The 26,170-nt window shown below is 39.0% G+C and overlaps 1 protein-coding gene across 2 annotated transcripts in view; it reads left to right on the top strand.

Annotated features, from left to right (window-relative positions):
- Nucleotides 1-26,170, top strand: part of kcnh8 (potassium voltage-gated channel, subfamily H (eag-related), member 8) — a 108,503-nt gene that overhangs the window by 39,847 nt on the left and 42,486 nt on the right. For both annotated transcript variants that reach the window (XM_074687166.1, XM_074687165.1), the window contains 5 exons: nucleotides 4,225-4,458; nucleotides 10,799-10,930; nucleotides 14,727-14,854; nucleotides 17,086-17,323; nucleotides 17,440-17,597. In XM_074687166.1, the coding sequence (XP_074543267.1) occupies nucleotides 4,329-4,458; nucleotides 10,799-10,930; nucleotides 14,727-14,854; nucleotides 17,086-17,323; nucleotides 17,440-17,597 (786 nt within the window). In that variant the 5' untranslated portion in view covers nucleotides 4,225-4,328. The remainder of the gene's footprint in view (nucleotides 1-4,224; nucleotides 4,459-10,798; nucleotides 10,931-14,726; nucleotides 14,855-17,085; nucleotides 17,324-17,439; nucleotides 17,598-26,170) is intronic.

Raw genomic sequence — 26,170 nt, 5'->3', positions numbered from 1 at the left:
TCTGAATACACTTTTAACTCGCGTTTGGCAAAAGCTAAATGCTACAGTCTTAAGTTGAAGTAGGAAAAGAGTTAAGAATTTATTTGTTTACTCATATCTATATTATACTTGGGCCCCCAGGCGCAAATGGGGTGAGAACCATTAACAGAGTGAAGTAAGAAAGTGCTTGGAAACTTTTGTTTTTGCTCTTTAATGAGATTTGTTGACCCTAATGTAATTAGCAAGTGCAGCCAGTGTCCAATCAAAGTTAGCCAGACGTAGCATTATGCTATTTGTCTTGCTTAAAGTGAAGGCTTTGCTGAGTATGGCAAACAATTAAGCGAACTCCAGCTTTAATTGTCCATATTCATCAGTTATTCCCTCTTACATAACCTCACTGCTCTCCTGGTCTCACACTTTGGAAAGTGACATGAATCATAATTTTTAGCAGGTGACAGAAAGCTTAGCGAAGCAGAATGGGATTGTTAAAAGGAAACATGTTCCTCATTTCTTTAGAGGGACGTGCGCAAGCGTTTTGTTCTCTGCTGTGGTGTTCCCAGTTTAACTCTGAGGTGGTTCCTTTCAACAAAAGCCTGATGTACAACATAAAACAATTAAACATGGGGGGCAGTGGGAAAAGGAATTATCGATGCAGCAAATTGATTCCTGTATTAAAATGTAACTGAAACAAGTCGCTTTGAAAGATGTCTCAAGCAGTAATTATAAACAGTGTCTGAAAATGTATTGGTTATAGTTTTCTAACACCACATGTGCTTATGTGTATCTGCTTTTTGTTTTGCAGATTAGGAACTAGCATGAGTAGATTTGACTGCTTATCAAATTGGAGCCGTGCACACTCAAATACACACCTGCCTCCACAGACACTTGAATCTGCCTAACCACACTCGATCACTGTCTTGTGTAATGGGTATTGTACTGTAAACATTAGCTGTCTATCACTACAGCTCAGCATCATTCTGCGATGCCTCTGTGGGTGTTTGTTTGTGTTGTTTTGTGTTTGTGCACCATGATAGACAAATTCAGGTATGGACAGCTGGTCCTTTTCAGCCGGGTATTTGAAACTACACAGGAATCAGCTAATTATCTGTGATAGACTTCAGTACAAGTGTGATTCTGCTTTCTCTGCCATCGCTCCGGATCATTCCCCACCGATTCTCTGCCTCTGTTTTTCTGTAGCAGAACTCATCCTGACACAAAATCTGCTTTTACAGCAACTCTCACTACAAGAACAATGAGTTCAGGGTCTGCCTCTTGACACAGGGGAATGGGTTTTGAGATTTGGATCCTTTTGTGTTTAGCTTGCAGATAAATCAACCATTATTGAGGTAAATGACCTTTGTGTTGCAGCCCACACAGGCAACCATACATGAGCTGAAGATCCAATCAGCCTTTGTGTTAAAACAAAGTCAGATATCAGCTCCTCTGTAGCGAGTGAGGGTGAGTTAGTGAAACGACCAAAAGGGCGCTCCTTGACTGGTTGAATGTGGTTTATTTTTTATCATGTGAAGTTTTAAGAGTGGGTGGTGGGAGCTGAGAGGTTAGGTAAGTGTCAGTGCAACAGTTTCCCAGATAATTGGGACATACTTTAGGTGGGAACTGTGCGTCCAGGTCTCATACTGCTGAAAAAATAAAGCTGCTTTGACGATATTTCATTAAACAGTTGATCCAATGTCTACAGAAATGTAATACTGACAACCTGAGACATATTACCTGTCTCTGCTCTCTCTTTAGCTAACTAGTCGTCTTATCTTAGATCGTTTTATTATGTTTGAACATGCTCATGTTAAGTTTGGCTGAAACTCAAACTCCTTATTGACTTGAAGGCAGCTGTGATTGGCTAAAGGCACCAATAAACTCCTGTGAGATGATTCATTTTGAAACCTCTAAGGGCTCTTGAAGGAGCAAAAAGTTGTGATGTAACATAAACAAACCGTATGACAAGAACATGGTCAAAGGTCTCAAACTCCGATTACCTGGGGCCACTTCAGGTGTTCCACAAAAAATGAAAACTTTGTTCAACTATTCAAACAACTGTACTTTTCAACAAGAAAACATTTACTGTCATATTTGGCTTTTCTTGCCAAATGCTTGTTGTCAGACCCCTGAGAGGGCTTCTTCAGACAGCCGGGCCACATTTGCTCTGAGGAAGGTGGCAGTTGAAACCATCAGTATGCCTTGAAGATGGACATCATGCAGTCTGGACCTGGTCTTTGATTCGCCCCCTTCCCTGGAAAGCATTTTGTTGTGTTGACAGCTCTTTCTTAGCTGTGCAGCTCATTGTGTGCGTTCATCTCCCTTGTACTTTGCAAACTGCTCTGCATGTTTAGTTGAATAATGCCGTGTGTGTGGTTATACTCCTTAAAGGGGCTGAGAAGGAGTTTGAAAGTGATCTTGAAAAAATCTCTCTTCTAGAAATATATCCCAGATTGTAATCCACTCTTTAAAATGAGATAATCAGCAACAGTGAAGGTTATTTCAGAGCTACTTCTTAGCTTCCCAATCGGGTCGAGCAGGGCTGGATTGATTGAGGCATGTCCAAGTCTCTATGACAACACCACGCAGTCAAAAAAAGTTTAGAAGTAAGAAGAGAGACCTGTGTTTTTCTCTGCTGAAACAATTTCTGTGATTAATTTTGTTTTAATGGTGGACACTGGAGTCTAACTGTCAGACAGGAAAAGGACAGAAGAGCAGAAGAAAGCTAAAACGCTAAAGCTTTTTAAGTGATCTCAAAAAAGTCTCACTCCCAGATATGTGCCTGATAGTAATCCACACTTTAAAATGAGATTATCAGCACTAACACGGGTAATTCCTAAAAGCTACTTCTTAGCATCCGGGTCTGGTCGAGCAGGACTGGATTGATTTACTGCAAGTTTAAGTCTCTATGACAACACCACACCAGCTGATAAAATTTAGTATTGAGAAGAGAGATCTGTTGTAGTTATGGTGGACACTGGAGCCTAACTGTCAGACAGAAAAAGGACAGAAGAGCAGAAGAAAGATAAACAGGAGAGTGAAACAGCTCAAGCTAAAGGCTAACACAGGGGGTAATCTGTTAGTGCTAATGTTCATTTCAACCCACAGTCAGCAGTTATTCTGCAGTGGTCTATCAATAAAATGAAGAGTGAGGTTATGTTAGCTCTGCTTGGCAGGACATAACCAGGATTCACTAATCTTACACATTACAGTCACATCTCACAGGATCAAGCTGTCAGCGCTACATATGTACAGCTACTAAACCACTGTACAAACTGGCAGTTTGTCACATTAGCCTAGAGACACGCCGTAGCACTGGTTGCTAGTAGCGCTACATATAGCCAGCTACTGACGTATAGTACAAACTACCAACTTACATTTGCTTGTTGTCATGTTTCAAACAACAGGGCTATGTAACTGTACTGATAAACACCTTACCTTGTGGCGTTGTACCCGGTAAAAAGTTGACTTGAACAAAGAAAATTTGTCCCAAAACAAACACACGCCTGGTTAGAAGTCACATCTTTACAACAGTGCCTGTGGGTCTCCGAGCCAGAAGGTGGTGAGGCAGTCCAAATAAAACAGATCCTCCTCATGGCATCTTTAAGAACAGCAACTTTCTCTATGCATATGAGACCAGTGTGATTTCCCTTAAACTCCACAGAAATAATCGTTCTCCCACTTCTCCTGAAACACTCTGTGCTTGACATCAACCTTTCTTTACACCTTGTAAAGAGACAACTTGCTTCAACAACGTTTTAAGGACGCTGGCAGCATGTTTTGAGTGTGCCCGTCGAGAAATCCAAGTACCCTACTTTTTTCCATACTGCCAGTGTAAATGTGCTTATGTCCTCAAAATAATAAGTGTAAGTACACGATTTAGCCCTTGGCTTTTGAAGCCAGCTTCAACTAGGCAAACTGTAATTTTTGGTTCTTTTGCATTTTGGCTTTGTTTTCAACCTCAAGGTTGATGCTTGATTTACAACTGTGCTTTGTAGTGCTCTGAGTTTTATCATGTTTTGTCCTGCTTCAGAAGAAGGATTGCAGTCTGTTAAATGTCTTATCAACAGACCCTGGAGAGGTTGAGCTCAGTTAAACGTACTGCTCCTTCTTCATAAACTTAAAGTGTGACATCAAAATGACATCGGTTACTTTTTCTTTAGAGTCTGTGTAAGTCATCTTGAGAATAACACTCTCATCCTAGCTCCTTGCCCCCTCTCACCTTGCCTCTTCATTTCTTTCTTCCTGCAGACAGCAACTTCATCCTGGCCAACGCACAGGTGTCGAAGGGCTTTCCCATCGTCTACTGCTCAGATGGCTTCTGTGAGCTCACAGGATTCTCACGGGCCGAGGTCATGCAGAAGAGCTGTGCCTGTAAGTTCTTATATGGGCCAGAGACCAGCGAAAGCATCATCCTCAGAATCGACGAGGCGCTGGAGGAACGGAAAGAGTTTAAGGACGAGATCATGTTCTACAAAAAAACAGGTAAACAGGAGGTCTGATTTGATTTGAGCTTGTTTATGAGTCATTTTCACTGTCATTGCTGTCTGATCACTTCATTTACCGTTGTATTTAAACTCCTTCAGCGCTATCTTCTTTCCACTTTACTGAAAAACATTTCTTTCTCCACTTTCTACCAGCCAAGTTTCTGAGCTGAGGCAAGCCATTAGAGAGAGCGCAGACTAAGCGATTACTATTTCAGATGTGTATATTTCATTTAACTGGTGGCAGCACTCTGTGGCTATTTCTGGGGAAGCCACATTTCAATTAGCAGAGATGGATCCATGGCTTTAGAGAGTGATGGTGTATTAATGTATGTATGGTCTCTTTTTATTGGCCCATTTTCATTAAAAGGTGATTAAACGAAGCATTCATTCACAGAGTCCCCCTCACATTATTAAAAGGGGGCGCATTAAACTTTCATAGCCGTCAGATTGTGACTCTTTACCCCTGTCGCCTTCGATTACACACAGCCACATAACTAGCCCGTGGTGCGGTATGTTTTCATGTGTGCCTCACTGATTAGCCAGCTGGCCAGTGAACAAAATGGTGGCAAAAAAATAATGAGCACATCCAGGCATCGGCGGACACATGCTCACTGTGATGTGGGATTGGGGCTGTGTGCTGTTGCATGGTTACTGCGGAGTTGTCTGTACACTCAGGCTTCATGTTTCTGTTGTGTTTTGCAGTAGTTACAGTCCTGTACGATGGCAGACTCTTGTCTCAATGAAGTCTGGCTTCAGTCGGGGTTTGGTGGAGGATTTTTCTGCAGCTGATCTGGCAAAATTAGTTTTTTATTTTTGGCATTTTCTCCTCAATTCTTCTGTTTTTGGACCAGTATTAAGAACAACCAGTCACTACTTTATCCAAGTCCATGTCGGATGTAAAACCTTTTGTATGGTTATAAAACCAAGTGATCATTTTCATTCACTTCAACATGTCATTGATCTCATCTTCAAATAATTATTGGTAAAGTGTTTTTGTCATCTTTTATCATTTGCCTGCTTTATCTACGCTGGGGGTGGGCATTTCAAGCAAAAGCATTCAAAATAGGGATGCTCCGATCTGATACACTGATCGGTATCAGCGCCCAATTTGGCTATTTTTGGAGGATCGGATAACACTGTAAATCAAACCATGTTGCACATCCACTGTGTGGGACTACTTCTCTTTGGAAAGCCATGATAGTAAAACAGTGTTTTGCAACATTTGTAAAGTGAGTGTTCATGGAGGAGGTACCAACAGGGCTCAGTTAAATACAACAAACATGATTCATCATTTACAATGGAATCACCCAACAGAGGACGGGATTTGTCAGAGAAAGGTATCGGCAACAGATCGGTGTCTGATCTGTATCAGCAAAACATATCATGAAAAAATCGAATCATATCAGAAATCATAAATCTGTATTGAGGCATCCTTAATTCAAAATTCACTTTTCCAGACTGAATTTGAAAATTGTTCCTTCCACCCCCACAAGACGCTGCTGTCACCCCCACCAACATACCTGCCAACATTGGACTTTTCCTTAAATTTGTAGATTTTTCACCTTTTATAAAAGGTGAAAATGCTAATAAAATATATTTGCAAAAGCTGTCGATTTTTTTGAGATACCAGCTTAATTTTACAGAGTTTGCACTGCACCTTATTCTCCCTTCCCAATCCATATTGGTCCTCTCCTTATTCTTGTTTCGGCTGTAAAACTTCAAACCTGTTGCCTCCTGACCTGGCTCCGCTCATTATGTTGGTTCGTTGTTGCAGTGAAGTTAATTATGATTTAGATTGGACATGTTTGTTTTATTTTTAAAGTCACAGAGTGTTTTAGGTGATGTCTGTGAACAACTTCCTGTCCCACTCAGAATGCTTATTTGTTTCAGTGGTTAATATGTAGTCAATATTCAGGTTAAGGCCAACATTCCGGTTTCTGAAACATTCAGAATATCCTGTTTACTTGTGTGAGCAAACAGGGTTATTACTTTTTACATGGTACACTGATCAAAACAACCACACACGGACAACACCTCGTTCCACAGAAAACGTCATGACCCAGTGCGCGTCATTTCCACTTTGTCTTTCCTTATCCATAGTAACAGCAGCAGCACGGTACACTTCCTGTACTCAGAAGACCAAGATTCCTTGCAAAAAGAACATGCACAGTACACAAATTAATGTAGCTTTGGATCGGGATATCCAGATAGGCATGAACATGGCCAAATATTCATGTTAAGAGAAGGAAGTATCCCAAGGGTTAAATTGGGGTTTTTAAAAACTTTAATATGAGCATATTCCAGTTTTTAAAAATTATTATTATTGGTGTTTACATGGCCCTTTTTAACCGTGTTATTGCTAGTATTCTGAATAACAAAGGGTTACTGACTGCATGTAAACGCAGCAATTGAAGCAGCTCAGCTCCAGCAAAAATGGGATTGTTGCTCTATGATGTGACCTGCCATAGACGAGACAAAGCCATCGTCACGTGAAGTATTTGTTTTTTTAGTGTTAACAACTATCTAAATGTTTGGAAATTATTGCCTATCCCTAATCCTCACTCAATCAATTTATATAGGAAAACAGCAGTATTTTCCACTCATGCAGCTTGCTAACTCAAGCTCATTTTGATCAAAGTCTTTGATCCAGCTAATTGTTTTATTCTTATGAGTTAGTGTTGTTTCTGTGACTCATTCAGTAGCTTAGAAAACATCAGTGATTCCACAAACTAAGCTCTTGGTCTTTCTTTTGTCTTGTTTTTTTTTTTTTTTTTTTTTTTTTATCATTTTGAGCAACACTGATCTACTGAAGGACTGTTTCCAAAAAGTGAAAACACTTCACACATTTAGAGCCTTCCCTGGTGGATACCTGCAGTGTAGGTTATAACGCACCATCCCTGCTATGCTAACAGCTACTGTAAAACGAGGTTTTTCTTTTTACCTGATCTTTTTATGACACTGAATGCCCATTGCTGCTGTGTTTTGTCTGTATTTGGTTAATTGTGCGACAGTAGGAGTCGGACACTTGGTCCGTCTTTGTGTACAGTCAGTCTCTTTGAATGACACAAGGGCAAATGGAGGATGCCTGTAAGGATTTAGATCAATACCGGGGGATCACCTAGAGGTGAATCTTGCAGGGATCTCGGTTTATGATGAGTCAGAAGTTGTCCCACTTTCCTCCAGTTTTCTGTGTTTTCTAATTCACATTTTGGAGATGACTCAGTACAGTTTGCATTGACTCAGCTTTGTTAATACCATCACAGATGTGACTGTCTACACCACTGTGGCTCTTGCTTTGTTGTCTGTTATGTCCCACCCATCACTCTTTTCTTTTCTGTTTCTTTTCACCGTCCTTTTGTTAAATTTCCCCTCTGTCAGCCTCTTTTATATAAATGCCATTTTCCTATTCTCCCTACTCTTTTACCATTTCCACACAGGACCATTTGTGCCATTTTGTCTGCCTGTCTGCCATGCTTGTCTCTCCTTTCTTCCCCTCCCTGCTTCAGTCTTTTCCTGTCATCTCATCCCTCTCTTTCTGTCTGTCACAGCAGCGTTCTGAAAGTAAACGTCCGTGATTGACTCAGTTTGTCCTCCCGTCTGTCAGCCTAAGAAAAAGAAAACTGGGTATTGGCAATCAGGAACGCTCTTTCTCTCACTGTGCGCTTGATAGTGCTGCTGTGTCTCACGAGCATGCAGATTTTCACACACGCACACACAAATGAGGAAAAACACGATTGAGTCATCACAAGGAAAGGGGGATTTGATGAGTGTGAGTAAAGGGAGGGAACTCCGTGGGAAACCCCTCGTAATCAGAAAATCTTGACGGTCTAGCAAAAGAAGAAATCACTCACAACATCAGATTTTGAGATGTTGGGCTTAAAGAAATCTTTTTTGTGATGAAACAAGAATATGCAGATGAAGATGAAAAAGAGAAAAAAAGAGTTTTAAATAACTTAATTACTGCCGCAGCATGATGTAGATTACAGTATGAATGTATGAATGGAAGAAAATCTGTTATATAAAACAAAAACTACAGTCTTCAATATAGTCTTGTGTACTTGTCTTATTGGAAGACAAGTGTCAGCAAGTTTTATTTTTTAACTAATATATGACAGTTACAGATGAGGTCAGTTTAAAGCTGGCATTGTTGTGACTTGTTTGTGTCCTGGTCACTTATTATCAAAACCGTCACAGCAGATCAGTTCCAGTTATATTAGTTTGTATCAGCCTGGAGTCACTTTTTGTTCATTTAAAGAAACAGAGACAAGCTACAAACAAACGTTTAACACAACATTATGAGTTGGTATCAATAACTTAGCAGCACTCACTTTTGCCCACACAAGTTTGTATAAGCTTATGTGACCATATGGAAATGTGATCACTGTTGAAAATTATGTTTTATTTTTATTTATTCTTTAATCGTATGGTTCCAATTTATTTCAAATGACATTTCAACACACTCTGCAAAAGAAGGCCCATTACCGTAATCTTTGTAGTATTATTTAAAGTGCCAGCAGAAGTGAGATTGGATAATACTCTATTCTCGGAGAGCAGAATGGAAGACTCTTTGTCCTCTTTTAAATATATTTTAAAAACACATTTTCAATAGATGTGCTTTAATTGGAGATTTTAGCTGAGCATATTTTAATCATCAAAATGCTGCTTTTATTTTATTTTTATTTTTAACTTTATTTCTGTGACAGTATCATGTGCACGATCTTAAATCCTATATCTTTTTGTCTGTTTTAATTGTCTCCATCTTTTATTGCTTTCATTTCGCAGACATTTCCTGTATTTGGTGGTGGTTCTATATTTTGTTTTATTTTTTTATAGATATATTTTGCCTCACATTTCTCTTAACCTCTCTTTTGCTTCTTCTCTTTTAATTTTTTTAATGCTTGTTTTTATTATATATTTTAATTTTATTTCATTATATTTTTATTTTAACAATATTTTTGAAAAGTGCCATATAAATAAAGTTAACAATAGAAAATAATAATAATAATAATAATAATAATAATAATAATAATAATAATAATAATATTAATAATAATAATATCATTATTATTATTATAATTGTTGTTGTTGTTGTTGTTGTTACAATCATTATTATTTTCTCATTTGTATCCTGCAAAGCCTTCTACAGGTTCCAGGCAGAAACCTCCAGCAGGACTAGACTCATGTCTAATGGTCACCTGCTGCCACAGTGTTGGGTTTGAAACAGGAGATAAAGCGAGATGCAGAATGGACAGATTGAGACAGAACACAACAACATCAACAACAACAGCTTGTACAAAGTTATGGTTACAGTGTATTTTGATACTCAAAGATGTATTTTCCCCTGAAAAGATTAAGAGACGATAACAAACTGAGCTTCATATGAACAACAGTGAAAGTCACTAGGTCTTATGTTGGCATTTACAGTTATTACCGTTGTAATGGAGTTAGGAATAATACCAACGATGGCAGTGGAGGTTAGGCAGGTTTCAGATTGACAGTAGCCTTACAACAGTGATGATTATAGTGAGACTTACACCAATAGTCATTGCAGTTGGAATGACAGGTCCACAACAGTGGGCCACCTACAGGAATTATCCATAGCTCCCAGAAAGATCTATGGTTGGTGACTTTAGTGGGACATAAAGACTTAAAGTTGGTGGCATGCAGAGAGAGGGAGAGCTAATGAAACATGGCTCCAGTGTATCAGTTTCCTCGGCAGTCTTCAATCACAAAACTACAAGCTGGTCCAAGCCGTGACTGTGAGATTTCTCAATAGAAAGGAGCATGACAGAATCAAATACCCTTAAATTTTTTTTCTTCTGGTTTTACTTTTCGAAGGTTCATGTTTGTTAAATAAAAGACAAACTGTGTCCTATTGTTTACAACATTCCTCACAACTTTCTAACTTTCAAATGCAGTATTCTCCTTTGTTCTTGTGTGTTTCTTCACCAAGTAATGTCTTGTGTAACACTGTTTCTAAAGTTTCCTTGAGCTTTTAAAAGTGTTGTAGTTATCAGCACCAGCACTCTCACACTGGCTAAGAAACACACAGTGTGACCTGCAGCTGCTCTAAAAGCAATCTATTTAACAGGAGACAGGACCTGAGAGATCTGTTCATCTCCTCCAGAGCCTTGGGAAATGGGACTAAGTCTATTTAAAGTCTCCGAATCCCCTGAGGAACTTCCCACCATAGATGGGCTTTCTCAGAAGTCTGAGGACCTGTGATACTGTTGCTCCTTACATGCCCGCACTGGTTCTACCCTCGTCCTATAAGTCCACTGTGGATAGGATCAGCGATGGACTGTAAAAGTGTTAATCAGATTGTTTTTCTCTCTCAGCTGTGCTGTTCTGGTGCCTGCTGGACATCGTGCCAATTAAGAATGAGAAGGGGGACGTGGTGCTCTTTCTGGCCTCATTTAAGGACATCACTGACACTAAAGCCAAAGCCATCCAAGAAGACAAGAAAGAAGGTCAGTGTGTGATTGTTCACTAGAGGTGGGTTTATTTCTGCTGAACAAATAATCATCAGGCTCAACAGAAGTGACGGAGCTGTGTGACTTTCCTGGATTCAAGCCAAGTGTTTGCTATTTAATGAAAGTGTGGAAAACCAGCATCCTGTTTCTCTTGCTCCAGAATATCACAAAACCATTGAAGCCTCTACATCCTGTCCTCTTTGACAACCAATGTTTTCGTTTTAACTGAAAACATGTAGAGATAATTAGAGTAGGGATGTTTGATACCACTTTTTTTCAGACAGATACCAGTACCAGTACTCCCTCTTGAGTTCTCACAGATACCAAGTACCAATACTACTAGTATTTTTAAAACATAAAATTTCAATTAACAGGGATTCGGTCATTTTGAACAAAGACTGCACAGTCACTCTGTAATTCAGCCCAACATAAAACTGTCAGAGTCTGGGTTATTATTTTTTTAAATGAACTGAAGTGCAAATTAAATCTGTTTAACTGTCAACTCTTCCTGGTTCAGTCATATTGTCTGAAAAGGCCCTGACACACATTTGCCACAATGTAGCGCCAACTACTGGTGAGAAGGACTTACTCAATGTAGGATTATTTTGTCTTGAGTATCGGCTGCTGGTATCGGCAGCCTTTGCGAGTACAGACACCTTGAAATAAGGCTGGTATTGGCCATGAGAACTGATACCGTTTTTTTTCCCATCCTGAAGTTAAAGTTGCTGCATGGGTTATGTTAAGAGGTCATCTTTTCCGTTGAGATTTTAGGCTCCTACACACTGTTGATTCAAGTCACGATATTTACTTCTGTTACACATTGTCTGCAATACAAACACAGAGGTAAAATAGGAAGGCAAACTCTCTCTCCCTCTGACCTGCTATTAGAGGTAAAAATAGAGTCAGAATTGGGGTGGATACTTGAGATGTTACTCCGATGCAGAGCTTTACATGTAAGCACTGGCTCTGTGTATAGCGAGTAACAGGCTGTTGGTTTGTACTTTAAAGGAAAAGAAAAACACATGAATAAATTGTTGAAGAAGAAAAAAAAACCCTCACTCATAAAACAAAAATCCACTCAACTGAAACTCCCTAATATTTCACCTCGACACAAATCATGGGAAAAAATCACCGCGCTTAAGTTTTCACATACAATGCTTGAATCATCCTGCAAAGTGTTGTAAAGTGGTTACGGTACAGTGACAACTAAGACTTGGTATCAAAATATTCTTTAAACTTATTAAAACAGCACGTCAGATGTTTGTTTAAATGTGAAGTTTGCATTTCTTTTGGTGTCGTAGTATTTAATATGACTTTTCAGCCATTTTTAACCAATTAAATAATCATAGTCCCATAGATTGTCAAATGGTGTAACCACAAGAGCATGACCAGCATTAAATAATCCACCTTCCTAGAAGTTATTCAGGTGTTATGATGAATAAGTTATTTGTAATGAATTATCTCAAAGTATATTTAAAATATATCATTTCTAAACTCGATCGTATGTTGTGTTTTGTTTTTTAACTGAGAAGGTCAGTATGCCGTGGACAGTGTGTTCAAACCATTTTAAGTTTAATTTTTACTGTGTAGTAGACTGATAAAATCATACTTATAGTAACTTTTTTGTGCAATATCAGATTTTTTATGAAAGACAATGGTTACAGTAATTAACATTTACCAGTTTCACCGACTGACCACGTCTTTCACCCACATGGATTAACCTGATTTTTGTAATATTAAGTTTCTGAATCATTCATTCAGACTCACCCTGTGATTTCTAGTTGTTCTTTGTGTGTGTTGTCATGTATTTGGTTGTCTCTTGAGGTAGAAGTGTATTTCTTCTGCAGATTTAACGCTTCCTTGACTTTGACACACTTTGTCAAAGGAGATGTAACTTTTGTTAAGACCTTGGAGGTCTGGTATTGACAGGGAAGTGTCAACAAAGAGAAAACAGAAAGATACAAAGGTGCAAATTGTCCCTTCTAAATCAATTTTCTCATTGTGAATTAGCATAGCAGAGGTAACACCTAGCCTGAGCTAAAGGCCACACGCCCTCTGGGGTGGGAGAGAAGGTCAAATGTGTGTGCTTGTTTACGTGCACGTCTGTTAAGTCAGCAAACTGACTTGTCTCATCTCAGGCCAGCATCCCCTGGATTTGCTTAATTACACCCATTACCGTAAAAAACGAAGGAACAGGAGCTGAAAGCAAAGTTATTTTTGGTCACATAATGAAATGCTTTCATAGAGAAGAGGCTGATGCAGCATCACAAAGGAACATGCCTCTCTTCAGGAGTTTTCTTGGTCTGACAAGTTTTTGGAAAACAATGCATCATAAAAAATGCAGCTTGAATGCACGGTTAATAGGGATGTTTGTCTTAAATTTGTGTGTCAAAGTAACTGCAGAAGAGTAGGAGTCTTAATGTAGAACAACAAATTAACAAGACGACTTAAAAAAGAGCGGCTGTGGAAAGTACAGTAATTAACTGGGAAGCATAAATGAGACAACCTGGTGATTTGCTTGTTATGACATCAGCGGGGGTTTTCTATCTATGTTGGGGAAGTCTTTTATGGACGAACAACAGCTTTTAATGTGTCCCAGTTGGTTTATTGTCAGACAATTTACACCCAAAATGTAAAAATATAGGTATATTTCTTCATATATGCCTCCCCCTGTTTTCAAGCAAAGATAGTTTAAGCAAAGTTGTGGCCAGGTTTCTCATCATGAAAAGATGATAAATGGTGAAATATTAGTAATATTTTACACAGATGATACTACATTTCTTTGCTGGGTGTTTACTTTAAATCTTGATGGGGTTTTTGTTGTGACAGTCCCACACTAAGCTTTGTTTTACCCCTGTCTTTCTCTTTTCATGGCTGCTATTTCACTGTATCTGTTTCCCCTGCCTTAAATTATATAAAACACCTTACCCATCTACTGTAACACCACCCACCTTTTAGAAGAATGGCTATAAAAGCAGGGGGAAATTCATTAAGCCTGGATCTAAAAATACGCATGTCTCCCTCTCTGTGCTCCTGCCGTGTCGTGTCCCCCAAGGCTGCACGGCATTATGGATGGCCCTGTCTGTTCGCCTCGTCTGGGATCCATGCACACACTCACGACACACTACAGAGCGCGCATACTTTCTAAAGGACACTCAAAAGCAGTTATCACCCTTATTCTTCTGCTTTGTTATTACTGTTACCACCCCCCTGCTTCAGCCAATCTGGCTTTGGTCCTCCCCTGTGGGTGCACTGCAGCTAGAATGGGGTCCAGAGCCCTGCAGGGATAAAGTGTCACCTCCTATTACCTAACTCCTTGCTCTCAACTCATCACTCCTGTTCCAATCTTCTTTATCTACAATTACAACACAAGAAGAAGAAAAACACACACCGCCAGAGTGCACAGAATACTCACCACAGTTGCCATTGACCAATCGAAAATCCAAACACTGATGGGCTCATTAAAGCAGAGATGGTATTTACGTAACAAAATGTTAACATTCAATTGTTGTGGCTGAACATTGTGGATAAAAGTAGTTGCGTTACACACTCATACAAACCAAAACAACAGTAAATAACGTCTTTTTGTTGGCATTCTCAGAACTTGTGCAATTTGCTCGAAATTGACACGTTCTCCCTGTGTTGCATATTCATGTTTTTCTATTCAGGGCAGATTATTATGTGTTTCATCAGGCATAATGACAGAACCAGTCATCAGCAGTTAGCCTCAGGGGGCAAACTATTGTATGCAGCATGTGTTCTAACTTTTGTGTGTGAACGTGTGTGTTTACAGAGCGGCGGCGAGGCAGGGTGAAAACAGGCCCTCCATTCAGCTCGGCTCGAATACGGAGCAGCACAGTGCTCTACCACATCTCTGGTCACCTCCACAGCAGAGAGAAGAGCAAGATTAAGCTCAACAAGGTATCATCAGACACTCAAAACAACAGAGCTGGATGTGTTCCATGATGGGGATCACGCTAAAGTGGGCAAGGGTGGACTGCAGGATGAGAAGATTGCTGCTGTTATGAAAGTAAAGTGGAGGAAATGAAAGCACAGGAAGCTGAGGAGAAATACTGTGTCTACCTGAAGCGGCATTTTCCAATAAACAAAACTCTTCAGTACATATTTTATTACATTAATGAACACCCTCGATCCCAGATTTTGATATACAAATACTTTCATTAGCATATGAATGTTTTGTGTTTAAGATCTTTGTGACCAGACAGAAACAAATGAAGACAACAAAATGCTATTACTGTAAAGTTGCTAGCTTATATAACTCTAGAGTACCACATTTTTTTTTTGTCTAGTCCAGGGATCAGCAACCTTTAACACTCAAAGAGCCATTTAAACCTGGTCCAACAAACAAACAAACAAATTTAACCTTACCTTACTTTATATCCTATATAGAGACACTACAGTATATTGCTCATGAAATAGGTGAAGTGCTACAGATTTTTTTTTCCATATGCACCAAGAATATTTGTAAATTCCTCACCACATATTAAGTGAACTGGTAAGCCACTTTTGTCAGAAGTACGATTCAGGATTCAGGTTTTTTATTTGCTGTTTGTACATGGACCAAGTGTCCAAACACATAGGAATCCTTGTGCAGGGTTCTCTCAGACTCAAAGATGTATAAAAGATCTAAACAGAGAATATAAACAATTTAAATAAATAATGTGAAAAAAACACTAGAGCACTAAAACAGGACAAAGAGGGAGGTAATGTGTACAGTAATGGTGGTGAGGTACTCACAAGAAGTGAAGGAGAGTTAATCAGAATATTGCACATTTTCCAGTAGAGTCACAGATAATAATAACAATAGTAATAATAATAATAATAATAATAATAACAACAATAATAATAATTAGACATGCACCAGTAGGTGCCGATTTCCTTAATTTTTGGGGCTTGGTGATTGGTGGTTGGCCTATTCTTACCTATAAAACTGGTTTTATATACCACAGGAAATGTTTGACAGCCAGCCTTTGTTGCTTTTAGCTGTGAGACCTAAAACTCAGGACACTTTATTGGTTGTTGAAGTTTAAATATAAAGATGTTGTTGTTTTACAGGTATTGTTGAGTGATTTTCAATAAAATAAGATCGGAACATCGAACATATGTGCTGTCAATAAAAAATAAAAATCGGTATCAGCAGATCAGGCTTGTTGATGATCGGTGATAGGCCAGAAAATTGTGATCAGTGCATAAATATTAATAATAATAATAATATTGTTAATAATAATAATAATAATAATAATAATAATAATAATAATAATAATAATAATAATAATAATAATAATAATAATAATAATAATAATAACTATGACATATCACATATTGCACATGACAAGTGTAGTGAGGAAGAGCATGGTTATTTTACACATGTAAATGCAAATGAATCTGTCCAGGCATCATTTTACTGTCTGTTCTTTTATTTTCAGATACTTATCCACACTTGGCCTACCTGTGGTCAAAAAGCCCAGTTAATGAGCAGCTGTTGTGACAATGTGCAACATGTGCATACTGGCTTTCTGCGATTGTGAAGTATATACTGAGCAAAAAAAAAAAGTAAAAATTTAGTTTTACAATTTAAACATTAAAAATAAAATAAACTTTAAATGAGTACCTACTATGTATTTTCCAAAGCCACAGGGGGCCACAGGGAGCCACAGCATAACGATGAAAGAGCTACATGTGGCTCCAGAGCGGTGGGTTGCTGACCTCTGGTCCAGTGAAGTTACGAGCCTCTAAGCAAAGAATTTCCCAATACATTTCCAGCAGACATAGACCAGCATTAGCCATTAGAGTTGCTGCCTTTGTGTGAAAAGTACTGTTTTTACCCTCCATACTGTTTTGTTTTACTATATTTATCCTACAGTCTCCAAAGGATGGTAGACCTAAAGGGTTATGTTAGCATGATCAGTGGCAATGGTACCCTCTTCTAATTTTATAAGCTGCTTTATGCACAGAGCTCTAAAACTTAAAAAAGAAGTCTGTTTGTACAGATGGCTTGGTGTCCACGAAGATTTAACTGTGACATTGTCATCACTGTTAGTACAGGATGGACAGACAACACAATGTGAATTGATGTCCACAGCCTCTGCTGACTGTATCTCTGTATCTGTTTTTTATCCACTCCTGTCCAGAATGTGTTTGGGGATCCGCCTGCTCTGCCGGAGTACAAAGTGGCAGATGCTAAGAAGTCCAAGTTCATCTTACTTCACTACAGCACGTTCAAAGCTGGCTGGGATTGGCTTATTCTGCTCGCTACTTTCTACGTGGCTGTGACAGTTCCATACAACGTGTGCTTCATCGGAGACGATGATGACTTGACCCGCAGCACAACCGTCAGTGACATCGCAGTGGAGATACTCTTCATTATAGGTCAGCGACATGTTTGCAGAACTTATGGCTCTATTTAACGCCTGATCTGAACTGATACATGAAGAAAAACAACTTTCTTACTTTGAACTCTTTCGTTTTTTGTCTCTTTTCCTCAGACATTGTATTTAATTTTCGTACAACATATGTCAGCAAGTCCGGCCAGGTGATCTTTGACGCCCGGCAGATCTGCATCCATTACTTAACCACATGGTTCATCATAGACCTGGTGGCTGCATTACCCTTTGACCTGCTCTATGCCTTTAAAGTCAGTGTGGTGAGTATCTGTTGGCTCAGAATCCCAGGGTTTGATACAGATCATGATATATGTTAGTTATAAATTGGTCCCTTTTGCCTTCTAAAATCTGTGGTTGGGAAGACAACAATTTAGGATCCAATAAAGCCATGTGATCTTTGAAGATATTGAAGCATTTCTAGAAAAAGAAACATTTAAGAAAAGCTTAAACAGGGAAACATGACTCTTCATGCTAAAAAATCTCATGGTTGATGGATTTCCTCAGAGACCTGAAATCCATCAACATGTTGCTGTATTGTAAATTACATAACCTCCAGTGTGTCGGACATTTGATGAGGATAGATTGCAGGTGAATGTTTCCAGCACTGCTCCAGCGCCTTCTTGATTCTGTGTATTGATTCCTCATACTGTACAAGTGTTGAGAAAACAATCAAACCTGTATCATTAAAACCCTCCTCTGTTCTGCTTGAGTCTAACACATGGCCCCCTTAAGAATTGTTGAACGGAGGAAGAAACAGAGATGTGAAGCAATTATGTAGACTTTTTCTCTTTCCTTGTCCCCGGCTGAGTGATATCACAGGATGGAAGCACTACACTATAGGGAGGATTTGATTGGTCTCTTATAGATGTTTTTCCCTTTTCAGTATCTTAAAAATGGAAGGAAATGCTTTGACTGTGTTTCATGCTGCTTTTCGTACACATCCTACCTTTGCAACAAGAGATTAAGAGTCTGATACTCTGAGTCTGAGTGAAAGTGTGGACATCACAGAAGATATGTGTCCCTAAAGGATAGCTATAGAGCGAAAAAAAATCAGTCCTTTCTTGAAAGGACTGAGAGTTAATTGCTTGAGAGACATGAAGACGGGATGCTGTGGTGATGGTGCCAGTTTGGTACAAGGCTCTATTAATGGACCTACATGTGCCCGGAGTAGCTTAGAGATGGGTGTAGAGCTGCTGAGCCACAACTTCCCGACCGCTGCTGCTGCTGCGGAGAGCGCGAATGGCCGGTAATTGCCAAGCGTCCTGTGGGATGTCCCCTCTAAGGACACAGAGTTGAGACCGATACTCCCTCTGCGGACAGAAGCCATCTTTCACTAAAATGAGCTGAGGGGCCACAGCAGTGTCCCTTAGTGGTGCTCCTCTCTATTTCATACTTGTCATATTTCTATCATCGCTGCTTTATTTACTTTTAATTCATTTTCAATCTGAATTTTCTTCTTCTTCTTTTTTCCTGAGATTCAGATTTTTGTCTTTAGGTTGTGTGCCCCATGAGGTTAGCCCCTCTTGCTGTCGGCCTGGGCTCAAATCAACCTGCATTTCTCCATCCTTTCCCCAACTTGTCACCCCCCACTCCTACCTTGTGTCCTGCTTTATCCACTGTTCTGTTTTTTTTTTTCTTTTAAAGGCACAAATAAGCCCCAAAAATAAGTTTTAAAAAGCAATCTGCATATCATAGACAGTGGACAGCGTGGCTTCGCAATTTACCATTGTACGGTTTTGAAGCCAAAATACCCCCGTCTCAGGCGCTGCCATTGGCAGCCATTGTGCAGCCAGAGTCTGCGCAGTAGAGACTGAGAGAATCTGAGTAGAGCCAAGTGACAAAAATCACCATTTTTTTTCAAGAGTCTTATCACTTCTTTGCTCTCCTTCTTGACATATTTTACAATCCTTGAAAAAAATACACAAGAATGGCAGCTGTTAATCGTCGTTAGATATGACATAAAACCTTGTTTTTAACCTCTTATAACTAATGAAGATGAAACTTCAGAAAAAAAAAGACTTAAATACAAGGAAGTCCAATAATATCTTCAAATCGCCACAACAACCAGATGTGAGAAACAATTCTACAAGGTGTATTCATTTTTTAAAGTTTGACCACAGCCCATCTGGAATGACTGGAGAGATAGATTTTTTTTTTTAACCTATACTTCAGCCAGCCACTAGGGGGAGCAGTTTTTGTAGTGGCCTCACTTCAAGCCAAGCAAGATGACGTCCATTTTTTTTACAGTCTTTGACTGTGACTGGATGTAAGGGGAGAGGGCCAAAAATAGAAAGCATAATGAGGGAAATGAGATGCAGTAAGAAGAGCAAAATAATGACTTCAAGTTGGTGATGACAAGACAGTGTGATTGGGTGGGAATATAAGGTGTAGCGTTTTAATGTTTTTCCTACTATTTTGCTGACTTTACTTTTTCTCTTATAATGGGAGACTGCATCTCTGAGTCCTCTCTGTCATGTGGTGTGCTGCAGGGCTCTTTCTTGGGGCCTCTACTGTTCCTATAGATTTAACTGATCTGATCGCCTATAGGTGGATGACATTCAGCTTTGTTTCTCATTATGTTGAAATGCTGAATCAGCATTTCAACATATTGTTATCCTACTTTATTATGTTGAAATGCTGATTCAGCATTTCAACATATTGTTATCCTACTTTATTATTCCAGGTTCTTCTTCTTCTTCTTCTTCTTCTTCTTCTTATTCTTCCGTACGTTTTTTGGCTCTTTTCACAGCCTTCAAATTTTGTCCGATTTTCACCGTTCAACTTTTAAACTATTCAGCTTGTTTAGGACATGTGTGCTATATCTTTTCACTTTTCTAACTATTAAACTTTTGGATTTATTCAGCTTTTTCCAAAAAAATTTCTCTATTTTAAACAGATGGGAAATGTCAGCTCCTTCCTTTAAATCTCCTTCAACTTTAACAAGCTCTAACTTCAGCTTACTTCCACTTACAGACTTCAATTAAACTTTAAAATGTTCAGCTATCTTTCCTCTCTTCAGGTTTTTATCTGCTCTTAAACAGCTTTTACTGTTTTTGAGATTTCACTCTTCAAGCAACATAAACTTTTCCCACTTTGCCCTAAAATCGAGGCTGCTAGACTGCGGAATGTTTTCAAATAGAGTGAGAGAGGCTGCTGCAGTAAGGTTGTGCGAATCTCGATCGAATTGTCATAACTTCCAAAATCTTCACAGCAGAAAAATAAAAAGTACATTAAATGGTTCACTGAAGGCTCCTGCTTCTTACAAAGGGAGTATTTTAGCAAAAAAATGTACAGTTTTGCCAAAAAACGCCTCAGTGTGAGAGAAACCGTCACATCCCTGTAATCTGAAGTAATGTTAAAATCTGACCAATATTTCTCATCAACTTGATTCCTAACTACTTTTATACATCACCCTCCTGCGGTCAGTTTTAATCCCACAGTTCTGGGAAGAACAGCATCTTGTTCATCAGAGTCTCCAGATTCTCACAATGTTTTTGTTTTTCTTCTAGCCCTTAGGGTTTCAGGGTAAATGCAGTTTGTTCGGACCTATGTCTAGCCCAAAAATCCAGCTTAAGATCAGTGGATACAAAGGAGTTCCAAAGTTCAACTGCCATGTCACACTCATTATGACATCATGATGATCACCATGGTAACCACACAGCTGTGGGTAATCACTGATTAGGTCTTTGAAGGACAGAGCAACACATATGTTTCTTTATTATGCCTGGACAGCCAACCCAAACTGTCTTACACGAACGCATACAGCCAACCCAAACACATACACACAAATACACACACACCAACACAGACACACAGACACAGACACAGACACACACACACACACACACACAGACACACACACACACACACACACACACACACACACACACACACACACACACACACACACACACACACACACACACACACACACACACACAAACATTTAACCATCCAAAACAGTGACAAGGCAGCAGAAGATTCAAACATGACAACCCTTTCATCACACACAGCTGTTTATACTAAGTAATCAAAACATCCAGGAACAAAGACACACATGTACTTCAGTTACTTATAATACCATACCTCCCCCTTTGACTTAATCTACATGCTCCACTATTTATACAGCTTTGTCCCACACCTAATAATTGTCAAACTGCTACTTTTTCTTCTTCTTTCTTCCTTTCTTCTTACTAGTGCTTCATTAATCTCTGTACTGTTTTTTCCCCTATTTCTTCTACTTCTTCTCTCCATTCCACATTTCAGCTCTAGTTCACATCATAACCCCCTTTTTAACTTTTAAATGATTAAACTTTATTTAAAACATTTTACCATCAAAAACAGAGACTGCAATAATATTCTGATCCCCTGCAACTCCTTCAACTTCAACTGCTTCTACCTTTTGCAGACTTTGACGAGAGACTCTGTTCACACATTAAACTGGTCCTATTCTCTTCATCCCATTAACACATTAGTCATAGATTTCTGCTGTCTTCTACATTTTTGAGATTTCACTGTTTGGTTTCTCTCTCTTTGTATTTATTTATTTTAACTTTTAAAGGCTGATTTACATTTCCACTGTATCCACGTTCTTAATCCACTCCTTTATTTTACATTTTCAGCTTTTTCCACTTTTATGCAAACTTTTCCAGCTTCAGCATTTCAACGCATTTGCTGCAAGGAAATGCAACTTCTCTAGTTATTCCAGGTTCTTCTTCTTCTTCTTCTTATTCTTCCGTACGTTTTTTGGCTCTTTTCACAGCCTTCAAATTTTGTCCGATTTTCACCGTTCAACTTTTAAACTATTCAGCTTGTTTAGGACATGTGTGCTATATCTTTTCACTTTTCTAACTATTAAACTTTTTGATTTATTCAGCTTTTTCCAAAAAAATTTCTCTATGTTAAACAGATGGGAAATGTCAGCTCCTTCCTTTAAATCTCCTTCAACTTTAACAAGCTCTAACTTCAGCTTACTTCCACTTACAGACTTCAATTAAACTTTAAAATGTTCAGCTATCTTTCCTCTCTTCAGGTTTTTATCTGCTCTTAAACAGCTTTTACTGTTTTTGAGATTTCACTCTTCAAGCAACATAAACTTTTCCCACTTTGCCCTAAAATCGAGGCTGCTAGACTGCGGAATGTTTTCAAATAGAGTGAAAGAGGCTGCTGCAGTAAGGTTGTGCGAATCTCGATCGAATTGTCATAACTTCCAAAATCTTCACAGCAGAAAAATAAAAAGTACATTAAATGGTTCACTGAAGGCTCCTGCTTCTTACAAAGGGAGTATTTTAGCAAAAAAATGTACAGTTTTGCCAAAAAACGCCTCAGTGTGAGAGAAACTGTCACATCCCTGTAATCTGAAGTAATGTTAAAATCTGACCAATATTTCTCATCAACTTGATTCCTAACAACTTTTAAACATCACCCTCCTGCGGTCAGTTTTAATCCTATCATCTTGTAAAGCACATCATCTTGTTCATCAGAGTCTCCAGATTCTCACAATGTTTTTGTTTTTCTTCTAGCCCTTAGGGTTTCAGCATAAATGCAGTTTGTTCGGACCTATGTCTAGCCCAAAAATCCAGCTTAAGATCAGTGGATACAAAGGAGTTCCAAAGTTCAACTGCCATTTCACACTCATTATGACATCAGCAAGATTACCATGGTAACCACACAGCTGTGGATAATCACTGATTAGTCTTTGAAGGACAGAGAAACACATATATTTCTTTATAATGCCTAAACAGCCAACCCAAACTGTCTTACACGAACACATACAGCCAACCCAAACACACACAGACCAACACACACACACATACACACACACACACACACACACACACACACACACACACACACACACACACACACACACACACACACACACACACACACACACAAACATTTTACCATCCAAAACCGTCAAAAGGCAGCAGAAGATTCAAACATGACAACCTTTCATCACACACAGCTGTTTATACTGAGTAATCAAAACATCCAGGAACAAAGACACACATGTACTTCAGTTACTTATAATACCATACCTCCCCCTTTGACTTAATCTACATGCTCCACTATTTATACAGCTTTGTCCCACAACTTATAATTGACAAACTGCTGGTTTTTCTTCTTCTTCCTTCCTTTCTTCTTACTAGTGCTGCATTAATCTCTGTACTGTTTTTCCCCTATTTCTTCTACTTCTTCTCTCCATTCCACATTTTCAGCTCTGGTTAACATCATAACCCCTTTTTTTAACTTTTAAATGATTAAACTTTATTTAAAACATTTTACCATCAAAAACAGAGACTGAAATAATCTTCTGATCCCCTGCAACTCCTTCAACTTCAACTGCTTCTACCTTTTGCAGACTTTGACTTGAAACTCTGTTCACACATTAAACTGCTCCTATTCTCTTCGTCCCATTAACACATTAGTCATAGATTTCTGCTGTCTTCTACATTTTTGAGATTTCACTGTTTGGTTTCTCTCTCTTTGTATTTATTTATTTTAACTTTTAAAGGCTGATTTACATTTCCACTGTATCCACGTTCTTAATCCACTCCTTTATTTTACATTTTCAGCTTTTTCCACTTTTATGCAAACTTTTCCAGCTTCAGCATTTCAACGCATTTGCTGCAAGGAAATGCAACTTCTCTAGTTTTAAATCTGCTGCTGCATGCAGGTTTTTTAAGCTCCTGGACTGCACAAGCTCAATTAGGCTGTTGCTGAAGTCTCCTATAGTGATAACGTCTTCTTTGCCCACGAGGTCCAAGTGCAGCAATGCTGTAATTAACTACATCAAGAGTGAAAGTTATTTCTTTAACTGCTAAAGAAAACATGCACCCAGAGGCATAGTTTTGGAGAGTTGTGCTATGCATGCTCAATTCTGCTGCAGCTGGAGATGAAATAGAAGAAAAATCAACCATTCACTGTGTTGTGATTGGTTTATAGTGAGGGCTGGGTTACAAGGGTAGAAATAATGAGTATTACTCTAAAGTTAAAGTAGCCTGTGTTCAATACCACCTAAAAAAAATCAGAGAGAAGGTTAGCAATGAGATAGCTGATTTAAATCTCACACCTGTCGAGCAGAGGAAAGCAAACATGACAGGGAGGGAAAATTTGAAGGAGAAAGTTGTAGGAGGTGTGTGTGTATATATGTGTGTGCTCTTTGCGAGATACATTACATTGCTTACTGCTCATGCTGTTGGAGGAGAATAGGATGTAGCACACAGTCTGCTCTCTCCATAGGTGGGTTACGGGTTGGTGATAGATGGTGGAGAGGAGATGAAGCTTCTCCCCAGGGCTCGGTAGGAGGCTTCATTACCCCTTGCGCTGCGCCACTTCTCTATTCCTCTCAGCAAGGCTGGAAAAAAAGACATAAAATGTACTGGAGACGCATGCAGGAGCAGCTCTGTGAAAGACTGTCCACACTTCTCCCCTATGCTTTGTTTAAGGCCTTGAGTTGTGTGATTCTTTCACGGATACACACTTTCACCCTGCGCCACATTTATCATTCCTTTAATGCCTACATCCTTCCAATTTCTCCCTCAATTATTATCATTTATTACTGTATACACACCCTGTCCATTCTATAGAACTCATGTCCTACTTTCATTGCGCCATAACCACAAAAGACAGAAATACACACACACAGCATACATCCCCATAGAAAGGTTACAAATAACCTGCATGTCCTACATCCCTCTCAATAATGGCTGCTGTATATTGTGTGCCTTTCTCCAATGGGGATTCGCTATGGGGAGCCCTAACTGATAGTTGATAGTGTTAGTTCAGATTGCCCGAGGAGCAGGTGCACAATGGGTGACCTTCACATGTACAGCACATGAATGAAGACAAAGTGGGAAAATGTTAAAGAATCAGTGACAGGTAGAAGAAATGAAGTATTATGCTGTAGAAATGGTGAGAAGAAAAAAAAACACTCTTGACTGCTCAGTTTTTCTGTTTTTTTTTTTGCGTGAAAGAATCCTTTTTTCCTGCAGGAGCCGACTTATATAAGGGGGATGTTGAGATTTTAGTATGTTACTCATCCAAGTTGTACTGACGGATCATGTTTCAGCAGGATGGAGAGCAAACAGAACATAATCTACCATAGACATCCCTGCTCCCATCAGGGGATCTGATGATTTATGTATCTCTGCAAACAGATGTCTGCTTGAAGGTGCAGCCAACAATCTCATCAAGATCAGAATCTTTAGCTTCAGCAACTAATCTGCTTGTTATTGTTGCTGTGTCATGATAACTTATCAGTCTTTAGATCTCCTAGCTTGCTGAAATGTATCAGAAATGACCAGTCTAACTTCCATTTGATTAAAGGGGCTGAGAGCAGTTTCTAAGTGAGCTTAAAAAAGTCTCACTCCTAGATATAATCCACACTTTAAAACAAGATTATCAGCGCCAGCATAGGTCATTCCTAAATGCTACTTCTTGGTGTCTTGATTGGGTCGAGCAGGACTGGATTGATTTACAGCACGTCTAAGACTCTATGACAACACCATGCCAGATGATGGGATTTAGAAGAGAGATCTGTGTTTTTCTGTGCTGAAGATGATTTCTGTGATTAATTTTGTAGTGATGGTGGACACTGGAGCCTAACTGGCAGAAGGGAAAAGGACAGAAGAGCAGAAGAAAGATAAAGAGGAGAGTGATACAGCCTGAGCGAAAGGCTAACACAGGGGCTAAGTTTATTTGTTGTCATAATTCAAACAACACTACGTAACTGTCGCTAAATACAGTACCTTGTTGTGTTGTAGTTATCTTGAACAAAGAAAAGAAGTGTTAAAAAGCAGATCTGCTCTCCATTCATTTCCAAAACAAA

The sequence above is a fragment of the Halichoeres trimaculatus genome, unplaced genomic scaffold, assembly GCF_033239565.1.
Source record: "Halichoeres trimaculatus isolate MK-OKI-2021-1 unplaced genomic scaffold, fHalTri1.1 fHalTri1_scaffold_14, whole genome shotgun sequence".
Taxonomy (NCBI): Eukaryota; Metazoa; Chordata; class Actinopteri; order Labriformes; family Labridae; genus Halichoeres; species Halichoeres trimaculatus.
The sequence above is the reverse complement of the archived record's forward strand: the minus strand, read 5'-3'. Positions and strand labels throughout refer to the sequence as shown.